Source organism: Mastomys coucha, unplaced genomic scaffold (assembly GCF_008632895.1).
Source record: "Mastomys coucha isolate ucsf_1 unplaced genomic scaffold, UCSF_Mcou_1 pScaffold9, whole genome shotgun sequence".
In the NCBI taxonomy this organism is placed as follows: domain Eukaryota; kingdom Metazoa; phylum Chordata; class Mammalia; order Rodentia; family Muridae; genus Mastomys; species Mastomys coucha.
This window is the reverse complement of record NW_022196915.1, coordinates 102386212-102398948: the sequence shown is the minus strand read 5'-3', so window position 1 is coordinate 102398948 and position 12737 is coordinate 102386212. Positions and strand designations below refer to the sequence as shown.

Genomic DNA, 12737 nt, shown 5'->3' with positions numbered 1-12737 from the left:
GGATTTCAACATCTAATTCCACACAGTTCATGTATCTTAATAGCAACATTATGAAATTCAATTAAAAGGAAATGGAATCATATTTCAACAATAAAGAGCCACGTTTTTAGTGCTGCAGGGGCACTATTTTATTGTGTGAAGTTTTGATCTAAAAAGCCTAGACCTCCATACGTGTTAAGAAACACAACTGTAAGCCCTCACAAGAACAGAGGACTGAACGCAGCCTCAGGCTCAACCTTTGCTCTGAGCCACATACTGTGACCTCAAATTACTGTTCACAGACCCACTCCTTCTTCCAAAGAGGGACAGGTGGTTTTAGGGCTTTTTCTTGAGTTATAAGTCAAGTAATATTTCATGGTTTTCACCTTTAATGGGCTAAACAGAAAGCATTTGACAAAAGTCACTCCAGAAGTTTTGAGAAATAATTTATACTCTAGGGCATTCTTAAATCAGGAAGGTAGCAACGTGAAATTTCAAAAGATGAGTGTAAGCAAGCGGTTGCGCCTTTGGAGACTGGACTGCAAAAGCCACGTTGTGTATATTTGTGCTGTCCCCTAGGGGACTCAGTGTAGAGAATCCAGTGAATAGATTACACTGGTCCCTGTGTGTTGAGCTTTCTTTGGGACAAGTGGGCCACTGGGCATACAATGAAGTCAAGGGCCACTTTATGATATGTGAAGTTCTTGCCAGATGGGGGGATTAATTCCTTTTGGGAATGATATCATTGTTCATAAAATTAACTTTTTTTCATGCCTCAATTTGCACTTCAGAACTTAGGGATGGCCAGAAATGAACAAAATAGTCCAAGGCTGCCTGTCCTGAAAAAGGCAAGAGCAATAGACATGAAGTTTCCTCTTAGGTTGACTGCAATTATAAAATGTCACTGTATGTGGTAAAGACGACCAACCGAGGGGTGGCTGGGTGTGAACGGGCACTGTGGGAAGCACTCGGGCACGTCTCTGTTGAATCATAAGCTGAACGCAGCATTCTAGGTACATTTAATTTAAAAGGCTGGGGAACATACAGGGTTTTTCTGAGAGTGTGTATAATGAGCAATCTTTTAAGTGTTTACATTAGTGGTAAAGAAGCACAATTTCTCAGAAAAAGAATAGGCAGGCACCTGTGTCAGCCCAGGAGTGGGGACTCTGGGCACATCTGTACGGTTTGATTCAGGAAGTTGCCTCCTGAATCCTTCAGCCCTTGGAAACCCTCCAGTGATTCTTGGAATCCTGGCTTCTGCCTTAGCAACAGAGAGTATCACCATTTTAAAAATCCAATTGAGCATGACCATTTATTGGTCTCACTGTCTCTCAAATAAAAGAAGCCCTACACAGATTACAGAAATCCATCATTTCCATTCCCGGAACTAGCTCCTCTATTTGCTGACACCACCATCTTTCTGTGGGATGCCTATCTTAGCCAGAGCTGATTTGTAGCTCTCTTGCCTCCACATTTAGACTTTGCTGTCTACCTAGAACTCTTACAAATCTCCCTTTGCTGCTCTACAATGATGACTGCTTTCTGCCTCCTCCATGCATCACGTGATGGTGTCTCTGATGCCACTGTCATTCTTCTCATCTGTCTGACTCCATCCTTTACTTGGCTGTCAGATGGTGACTTTGATTCTGCCATTCCTTGGGTAAAAGAGCCCCGAGTTTTGCCACTGACTTCAAGACAAAAGAAAGTACTTAGACTGACTTGAAACCTTTATAATGGAGTCCTAGCCATCCTGGCCTGGAAGGACTTAGATGCAGGATTACCCCTTTCAATTTGGTGAGTTTTTCCTAAGTTCTCAACCCTATTACGCTTGTGCTTCATGTCACTGTGTCCCGACACTGGCATCCTTGACTGCTCTTGCCCTGAGACCTGAGCAGGGGCACTGCCTTGTCTGCTAGGAAGGGTCTTGCCTTCAAGGACCCAAGAAAAACTGAGAAATAGAAATAAGCAACATCTTAGACAGTGGAGTATGCCTTTCTCATATTTGCCTTTCAGTTCTTGTGAGTTAATGATGTTCTAACACATTTCCTTTCCCTCTAGCCTTATCTCTGGTTGACACACTGATGGTCTCTGGATATCCCCACTCAGTCTGCATTGTAATAAGAGGAAGGCACTCTCTTTTGTTCATGTGAATAAGACAATTCATGAAGTCTAAACAGCATTATTTAAGTTGCATAGACTGTAAATGAGGTCACCTAGCATTCACCCCACAAAGTGGCATGAGATCTTGACCTTTCACTTAACCCTCACCCACTTAATGCAACTCAGCTTTGAAAACACACATCCCATCTTTTTGGAAAATTCTGTCTCAAGCCTTAAGATGAGGTTACATGGCCTTCTCTGGTGTCTATTGCCTAGGTAACTACTCCATCAGCAAAAGGATATCATCTGAGAAAGACTATTGGAAATAGAATCAGACATATTGAGACATTGAGTTGTATCATGTCAAAAACAAAAATTGTAAGGAGCTAAGTCTACATTATCAATAACAACCATTATCTACATACAATGAACATTCAAATGGAAGTATTACATTTCATACCTAAGTGTGCAAATATGTATTTGCCAGGTATGCTTCAATAAGCATAAGGGGAAATGACTTTAAAAAGATATGATTCCTCTGGTTCCTAGGACACAATAGCTATATTTGAAGCATTCAACAGCCACTTTTATTAAATATACACACATTTAAATTCTCGATTGATTCTTCTCACTAGATATACTCCAAAGTGCCACATGTGGCAAGTGGGCTATTGGCACTCTACTGGACTATTGAAAATAGAGAGAATATTTCCATCATTGAAGACACTTATCAGAATAGTGTTAATATCACACCTTCAATTTTCCCCAATACAAGTTACCAATCTATGTCTCTAGACACTATTGTGCATTTCCTAAAACAACACGAAGAGTTATCTGGTCTAGTAGCTAAGAGTCCATGTTCTGAACACAAATCTTACCACAGTAATTTACAGGTTATGTGACCATTATTAGTCTATTAAATTTCTCTGGTCTTGGTTTGAACATCTGTCAAACAAAGCTTACTATGTTGGCTTCTTAATAGGGCTTTTGTAGGGAATTAAAAACTCAAATAATTCTCATGTTGCCTGATATATGGTGTCTAACACATACCAGCTATTACTGTTTTCACATGATGTTCTACAAATGGGATTCAGGATTAAGGAAGTGGGTATGCTCTTTCTTATAACTTCAAGGTGGATATGGACCCTGGACCACTGCTATGATTACAGCAAGACAAATGGGAACATTCTCTTATAGACAAGTTGAGGAAGTATATGTCTGAGCACTAAATAAATAAAGTATAATATTATACACATGTTCAGTTGTGCCATCAGGGACTTGCCAAGTATTTAAAATTCAGCAATGAGACTCAGCTTAAAGCACAGCAGTGCTGTCAAATGCAGGCGTGAGGGAAATTATCCCTAAGGAGTTCTCTCACCATTGTTTGTGATATGAGCTCTCCAGCAGGCTGGAGCAGACTGCTTGGTTTTGGTCTAGAGAATAAATTTTTGTAACTACATTCCATTGTATGAGTTTGGAACATTAGATCATATCAAAGACAGGGACATCATGGTACAGTAAGCAAAGACACTGGATTGCAACAGAGCAGAGTCACTGTGAGTTTCTCAATCTGAAAACCACTTCAACCTGGAAGGTCCCCCATATGTGGGTGTGGCAGGGAATATTGTTACTCCAAAGTTTCTCACTGCTTCCTATTTACTTACCCTTTCCAATATAATTCTTAGATCCTCTCATCAATCAATCCATTTCCCGAGCATTGGGGTTTTAGTGGAAAATACTGTCAGGTTCATTTCATATTTAATTGTCTGAATTGGCTTAAAAAAAAAAAACCTCCTGAACCTTAAAGAATAAAATTGGAATAAATACAGGTATGTCAGTACTTGAAGAATGCTACATAGTTAACAACTTATATTTCATTGTTGTATATTCACTTTTCAAAGTGAAATAAAGGAAATTGTTAGTGTAACAAATTATTAAAATCCATGCAAAGAGAAAAATTGAACACATACCTTTTATGTGAGATTTATATATAATCTATTATTATTTCAAGGACAAAGAATACTTCATGCTCAATCTTAATTTAAATTCTCTCTTGGTTATCTGATGGAGTATTAATAGATACATTATTTTTAGGTGATTTTTAACCTCAAAGTTTTTGCATACCATGAAGTTTCTCAGGAATTTAAATTACTCGCACAAGCATTTGTGTTTACCTCACCTTTAAAATATCAAATAAAAATAGGTCTTGACTGTCAAAATAAATGACCAGACCACATCTCTAAAGTTGATTTTTACCCCTTGTTCCTTGAGGCATGAACCGAATAAATAAATCAGAGATTGGGAAAGGAAGGGATGGGTCTTTTTAGTGGTGCCAACTATGACTGGTACAGAAAGAAGCCTAAGGAGAAGAAAAAGTCATTTCAAGAATAACTCAAACATGATCCTCAGTTCTCCCTTTGAGACAACTTTGAATTGGAAAAGTGTGTTAGAACAGCTGTTGTCATAGCTGCAGCTGTTGCACTGATAGGTAAAGCAGCCCGCACAGAGCTATCATTAACACCTCCTTCATTGAGATATTTTGATAACATGACAACAACATACAGGGTAAGTTATTTTGGTCAAAATAAGGGTTTCCTTGGTACCTGATGTCTTGTCCCTTTTCTGATATTGTGTCAAAACACTGTGGTAAATGCAACTTATCAAAGAAAGTGCTTAATTCAGCTTAGAGCTTCAGACAGTTCTAGTCCATGATGGGGGAGCAAAGCGCTGGTGGGTGGGGGAGCAAAGCGGTGGTGGGCTAGGGAGCAAAGCGGTGGTGGGCTAGGGAGCAAAGCGCTGGGGGTCAGGAAAGCTGAGAGCTCATATCTCTATGCTAATGTAGGAGGGCGAGAGTAAGAGCGAACAAGGAAGGGTCCCAGCCTTGTGAAAGCTCACAGCCCTTCCAAAATGAAACACCGTCAACAGGCCCACACGTCCCAGTCCATTTTCAATGCTCCGGGCCTACAGGTTTTACAAACATGCTATTTCAGGGCTTATCAGCAAGGGTAATATAAAACCTACTGTGGGATGTTCAGTAACTGAAGAACTTCTTATCAGATTTTATGTTACAAAATTTTATGCTTGAGAATGTCTTTGAAATAGTATTATACACAGATGTTTGAAATAGTCTCCCATGTTTATCTTATAAGCCATCTAAGAGGCAGACATCACCCAGTCTTATAAAATAAGTTTATAAAATCCAGTTTATAAAATAAATTCTGCATTTATTTGCTATGAACAACACATGCTTACCTTCTTACTTCAAATAGGGTTTATCTGACATCGTTTTAACCAAAGAGAAAGAAGAGTATATGTGATTTACAATGAAGACTATTCGTGTAGTTCTGAGAAAGACATTTGTGTACCAAAGGTTCAAGTTATTACGTAACATGTGTCAGTCAACTGACCTAACTCAGTTTCTTTGTAGCTTGCTCTAGTTTGCAAGTTGATAGCAGCGGCTGTCACAATCGAAGATCTAGATTCATTATCTGATTTGTTTCAGCCATTCCTGATCTTATAAACTTTGTTAACAACAGAGATACATGAGTTGTAAATTACTTAGTTAAGCAGAATTACATTAAAGATAGAAGACCTATATAGGAAAACACAAATGTCTTTATATTGTATTAAACCTTCCTGTCAGGTTTCCATGCATTCCATTTAAAGAGTATATGTTATTAAAGCTCACATCAAGCATTAGCCACACCCATCTACTGTTCTATCACATGCCTACACCAAAGCAAAAGTGTTAATGGGCTCTAGGTAAATGCACCCTGAATTAATGAAGGAAAGAGGAAAAAAGGAAGGGAGGGAGTAAGGAAGGGAAGAAGGAAGGAAGGACAGAAAGAAGGAAGGAAGGAAAGAAGGAAGAAGGAAAGAAAGAAGGAAGGAAGGAAGGAAGCCTCACCAGTTTATATTTGGACTGTCTTGGAACATACCAATTGGCCAGTCTGGAAAAAAAGGGAAGTCCAGCCAGTTTGAAAACACTGGTGGTCAATTCTTTGAGTGTCCAAGGCCTAATGGGTAATGTAATCTTCTAATACCAGATGCAGTCTAGCTCTTCATCTCTGACTAGTTCACATCTATTTTTGTTGTTATCAGAGTAATTCTACTTTACAAAGTCCATCAGTTCAAGTTAGTAGTAGTGAGGTTTGATTATAATAAATATCAAAAATGAAAACAAGTATTTTGAGAACCACAGCTAGAACATGCTAGACTTACTGAAACTTATAATATGAGGGTTATATATGCAATTGCTGTTTGACATCAGTTATATTAGATGATGCTAATTTGATTCCATGTTATTCACTATTTCATTCTATACTTCCCCCGTGTAAGGCTTCCCTGAGTCTTGAAAATCTCCTTTCTGAGTAGGTATCTAGTATCTTAAACTTCTACAATCTTAAGATACTGTATCATAACAAACTGTATTAAATTCCCTATAGGCAAAAGCACATATATCTTGCATATTCAATAGTGTTTTGAAATAATACACTAAAGTAATTAAAGTCATATTGACTGGATAAAACCGAACAGGCTATATAATTGGAACAAAAGCACCTGAAGGTCTTCTACAAAGTCTGTGATTAGAAGCATTGTGTGTGATTTTTATAGGATTAAAATGTAGGTCAGAATGAAACAGATCCCGCCTCTTGTACTAATCATTCTTGCCTCATAGCAGCAGCTCCTTCTTCTTCTCTTCCTCCTCCTCCTTTTCCTCCTCCTCCTCCTCCTCCTCCTCCTCCTCCTCCTCTTTCTCCTCTTCCTCCTCCTCCTCCGCCTTCTTTGTAAAGAACCTTTTGCTCTCACAGTCAGTAAACTCTAATGGTACCAACTGTTTGGAGGAGACTTTCCCACAAAACAAGGGTTTTAAAGTTTAGGCAAGATTGATTATAGCCACTAAAACATAATTTGATCTCTGATTTCTGTGCTTATACTCTAGGTGTAATTTACAGCATGGCTCTTTGTCAAATAGAACAGTTCTTACCTGTAAATTCATGGTATCGGCATTAAATACGCAAATATCAAGAGGATCATACTAATATGAGTTCTACACACAAACTGATTCCTTGCAAAATTGTTGAATTAATCCAAACACATTTTCTGAAGAAAATCATTTTGCACATAGGCACCATTCAGAAGACTACATGGGACAAATTGTGTGTGCATACAAAGCAACAGCTGGGCGAAGTGCCTCAGCAGCCCTTCACGGTCTTGATTGGGAGTTCTGCTGTTCCTGATGGTAAGATCAGGCTAGGAATGGCTTCCATGTTCCTCAGGGGTACTGTCTGGCTTCGGGTGTCCACAGATCACCCATTCATTCTGACTGATTACCAAGGGTTCTGTGGGCTGTACTTTATTCTGGACTATGCTACAGGCTGCTAGAGAGCAGGTGAGACCCTAGCTAAAGCTGCTACACTGATGCTTTTTAAGCACACTCAGCTTGGTCTAGTAGACTTCTTTTCAAGGTTGTCAGCAACTTAAAAAAAGTTCTGTTTTAATAAAGAGTTCCTCCTTTTCCATATGATCTTGGTGAGGATTTTAATTGCTGCTCTTATAGAGAGCTACCAGTTTAACTTGTTGAAGATGTTGCTAAAAAATTAATCTTGAATAGATTCCTGATTTTCTTTTAAGACGGAAGGGAAACACCCCCACCACAGCCACAGGACTTCAGAAGTGGATGGAATTCCTTTGTGGTTTGCACTCGATCACTTAAAACACCTTTCTTCTGACACAATCCAGACACCAAGTGAATTCTAAGTACTTTTCCTTTTCAATTAAGTCTTGACATTGCAAAGACCATGAGAACCAGCACCGAATTGACTCTTGCTGACAGCTAACAACAGACCACAGTTACTATTTTAGATGAATACATAATAAATTAAGAAAACTATCATGAAAGCTCTAAACAGTCCATGGAGCATACACAGCAGATGTAATTGGATGTAAGAGAAGTGTAGGTTCTGAGGACTAGACACCCGCTTACACAGGCAAGAAGGGCTTCAGGCACTCATCAGAGGAAAAGCATTTACACAGCAATGTTGGACTCTTACTGACTCTTGCTGCTGCTCCTGAGGCCACTGTAACACTGTAGCATTGGATGTATCTGTACAGATAATGGAATCGGCTAATTCATCCAATAAATGTGTGAATAAATTGCACATCCAGACTAGTATTTATTTGGCTCTACTGGTCTACGCTGGTGGGGAATTGTCAATGTCATAGCAAAACAGGAGGAAAAAGAAAAACCATAAGAGTTACCTAATGAAGCCTTGAGACTGGTAAAAGAAGAGAGGAGGGAAGCATTCGAAATCAAGCTAGCCAGAACTTGGGTAAGCAGAAAGCCCCTCATTCTGCTCATCACTGAATATAACCAACACACACGGGAGCTCATATTTTAGTTTTTAAAAATCAACTGATTTTGTTTGAGACATTACATTTCACATCAATCTGGCAGCTAACAACAAGGTGTATTGATAGAAGAAAGATTTGTTTTATGTTAGGACAGCCAATGAGCACCAAGGGGAAACAATTAAGGAGTCACTCTTAGGGGGCTTCCAGATGTCTCAGTGGGTAAAGGCATTTGCCACCAAGCCTGAGCTAGTTCCTGGAAGTCACATGGTGCAAAGACACTCTCATATTTCCCTCTGACTTCCACGTGAGTGGCTTGGCACAAATACACACACAAACAACACATAAATATAAAAAACATTAAAAGTAACTATTGTTCTTGCAAGTAACATCCATATAAAAATATCCCTCAACTGTTCAGCTTCACCAAAGACAGTACCAGTAACTAGGGCCATTTCAACCCAAAAGTATAAATGATCTATATAATTTCAAGGAACTCTAGGATCTTTAATCTAATTTTAAAACTATGAAACTCTTTTTTAAATTTCTTTTGGATGAGATTACATTTTTACAAGCATGATTTGGGTAAATGGGTAACCTTTTTTTTTTTTTTTTTTTTTTTGCCACAATTAATCCAAATCTTACATTGCGGAAGGACATATTTATTCCTATATTTCACTCATTAATACCTCAAAAATCTTAGTGAGAAATCATGTCACTGTGTTTTCACATAAAGTAACCTAGGTCCTAAAGATGTATCCCTGAGTGCAGACAGCTCAGCGAACACACTTTCACATTCTGAACTTGTTCCGAGCATTCTTAGATGACTTCCTGTTTAACCTACCTTCTGCTTTTAACTTCAGAAATATTTTCTCTGGTCTTCTTAAACAAAACAGTAAGCTAGCCAAGGGGTTTCCCTGGCAAAGCTGTGGGTCTGTAATTCAGTCCACTAGAGCAAAGACTGCTATTCCTGAATAACCCCACTGCCTTACACCAAATCTTGTGAACTGTCAGGAGGCCCTCCTGGAGCTTCCTGCTTAGAGGCTTGCATACATGATGAGGGTCCTCTGAGGATGACAAATTCAGCTGCTATTTTCAACTCTCCACTTGTCACTCTGTAATTGCAGTAAATGCAACGGAAAGCACTTTTACTTGAAGGCCATTTGACAGAGGGGGAAGAAAACACATTTACTCTTTCAAGGCTTGTGTATTTTCCTGGGAGAAGCCTGCCTGTAAAATCTGTCCTTTTATCCTTAGAGAGCTGTTTGAGAAACATCTTTGAGCAGAGCCTCGATGCAGAACCTTTTTTTTCTGCATCCTCCTCGTCTCCCCTTCTACCTTCTGAACCCTCCCGTGCTTGTCTCTTTCCCCCAGGACGGCATGGGACATGTGAATGTGTTACTAAAAACAGTGAGCTCTTCTCATTCTCGCAATTTGAGGAATTGTTTTGCAAAATCTTAATTTAGAACAAATAAAAATAATATCATGAGTGTTTTTTTTTAAATAAAAATTCTTTGATACTTGCTTCTATTCAAGAAATTGAAACTTAATAAAATACGCTGATTGAATTGCTTGCTGGCTTGCAATTCTTTTTGGGGAACTTACTTGAAAAATACAAGGAATTCCTAGTTTGGAGGATGTGACATCAAGGAAAACTGCAAAATAATATTTTAAAATTGCTATAAAATTGCTACAAAAAGCTGTTCTGTAAGTGATCACAGCTTGTGAACCTGCGGAAACACCAAGTATCAAGATTGCTTTCCGGTCTCAGGCCTCAGGTACCGGACCTGTTGAATGCCCTTACCTATGAAGAGATTCCACTCAGTGTCCAAATCCGCCTGGTTGGCCAGGCAGCCCTTCATGACGTTGAGGCAGTAGTTGTTGCAAGGTCTCACAGTGGGCAAGCCTCGGCAGTATGGGCAGTATAGCATCTTCATGAGAGCCCGGATGCACCCAGGGGTGGGGCTCACCTGTAAATATACAAGACGGGGTGAAATTCAGAATTGAAGAGATAAAAGGGAGCAGAAAAAGAAGTCATGTTTCCCTAAATACCATGGTGAGAAACAGGCAAAACTGTTCTGCTAAACCTTAAAGAGCCATATGGAGGGTTGAAGAATGGTTAGAAGCTGAGCCCTTTTCAATTTTTCATAGGAGAGTCAGGCGATTCCTATTAAATACCATTGCTCAGCAAAGCAGTGACTTCCTGAGATGTTCCTGTCCACACTTTGCTCTTTCTCTCTGTCACTGCAATTCAATCCTAAATCAGACACCATTTCCTTGTAGGAGACTATGAAGCAAGATCATGTAGGCTGCAACTTGAAGAGCTAAGAGCCTCGTAAAGAGGGAGCTGCTATTAAAATTTAATGTGACACCTCTTGTGAAATTTCTAACTGGTTGTTACCCGATCCTTTGCCAGCAGAGGTTGGCGGTTATCTTTCCGGAGTACACAACTGCTATTGAGGCTCAATATTCCCTTGTCTGGGATCTGTGTGACCTGGGCCTGCACAGAAGTAGAAGGAATGGACCTGTTAAGGTCCTGTCTTCGGGCATCTGGGGGTACAGGACTCTAGAAAGTTCACTTAAAATGGATCCGGCTTGGTTTGCAAGCAGGAATTTTTTTTTTTTTTTTTTTGGATTCAGAGTCACCACTAAAAATGACAACGAAGTGCTGTTTATCTGGAACAAGAAATGAAGTGCCCCAAATCAAACCTCGAGCAGTAAACTTGGGGTGCAGAGAGGATAAGAACAGAAATACAGGGAGAAAGGCAGCAAGAGCCTTCCTCATGAGAAGACACCTGGGCCGTGTAGAAGTGCTGCTGCTTGCTGGCTTTCTCTGGGGCCGTGGAGAAGTGCTGCTGCTCCCTGGCTTTCTCTTTGTACTTTGCTCAGCCTGCTTCCTTATAGAACCCAGGGCCATCAGCCCAGGCATGGCACACTACCTACCATAAACCAAAATTTAAAAATAGCCTTACAGCTAGATCCTATGGAGGCATTTTCTCAATTGAGGTCCTTTCCTTTCAGATAGCTTTAATATGTGCCAAATTGACATAAAGCTAGTTAGCATACCCGTCTCCATGACTTTCAATTCTTCCTTTTAGAATAAGCTATTTTCAGGGTCTATACTCTAGCCATGATGTTTCCTCATTAAAGAAAGATGCCAGATATTCCATTCACAACCTTACAGCTCTGAGAAATTATTCAGAATACCCAAGTTTATCTTTGACAGCCATCTTTGTGTGTGTAGAGTCAACAAATGACTCTATTAGGTGAGATTCCGAGCACTCAGAGTCTTCAGGGACAGACAACGTAGATGAAGGAGACTCTGCAACCTGGGCTCACCTAGATTATGTTGAGAACACAATCAGGTCTCTACCAAGAAACAGAGCTCCAGGGCAATGCCTGCGCCTTGAAGTCTACCAGGAGTAAACAGGCTTTGGCAGTCATGTTTGTGGATGCTTTCTAAGAAATTCCAAAACCCAAATGCTTATTTAATTTAGTAATTTTGCTTCACAGTTTTGAAATAGAATGATGTTTAAAAAGAATACACTTACTGCTGTCGGTACATGGTGATCTAGAGATTTGTCCATTAGCAACGTTGCCCTTCGCCTTCTTTGTCAATTTAGCCCAAGTTACATGTAAGTTATTTATTACAGATCTGACAGGACTAACTGCTTCCATCTTTCATCTATCTATTGGTTGAGCGTATGGAATGAAATGTTGAAGCTCTTAATGTTCCGCACAAAGTTGTACATTTGTCATCCCCTGACTTAGGCTCTAGGTCTTTGCCAAACGTTAAGCTTTACCACAGCCCCTTGGATGGAGTGTCTTCTGAGGTACTCTAACTGCTGCTCCACCCATTGTCCTCTAGTCAGCCTTGAAGCAGTTTATAGAAGAGATCAGTGCCTCTAAATCCCTAAAAGCAGCTCAGGTGACTCCGGAAAAGGGGAATAACAGGGCACAGGCCATACAGCTCATCCCTTCTCTTGCCTCTCTGGACGTTGTTTTTGGGACTCACAACAAAGGCAGCCTCTGCATCAATTAGCTTCTCTGTCTCACCAGCTCAGATCAATGTAACAGGGACCAGCTCGATTCCTTGGCCGCTCCAGCACTCTAAGATTAAAAAGGAGTAGATCTAACTGCTGGTAAGGATGGGAGCCGAGCCCTGATCTGTGAACAACACGGCTTCCAACTTCAACTTCCAACTTCCAACATCAATCTGAACTTGTTTGAAATGGGGACTAAAGAGAGGGACCAAAAATATTCAACCACAAGCCTCCTTCTACATATGGGCTTCTGGTCCTCCCCCT

The 12737-nt window shown here is 40.0% G+C and overlaps 1 protein-coding gene across 1 annotated transcript in view; it reads right to left on the bottom strand.

Annotated features, from left to right (window-relative positions):
• Nucleotides 1-12737, bottom strand: part of Gpc6 (glypican 6) — a 1049521-nt gene that overhangs the window by 355560 nt on the left and 681224 nt on the right. Inside the window, exon 4 of the mRNA XM_031362978.1 lies at nucleotides 10235-10400. Coding sequence (XP_031218838.1) covers nucleotides 10235-10400 — 166 coding nt within the window. The remainder of the gene's footprint in view (nucleotides 1-10234; nucleotides 10401-12737) is intronic.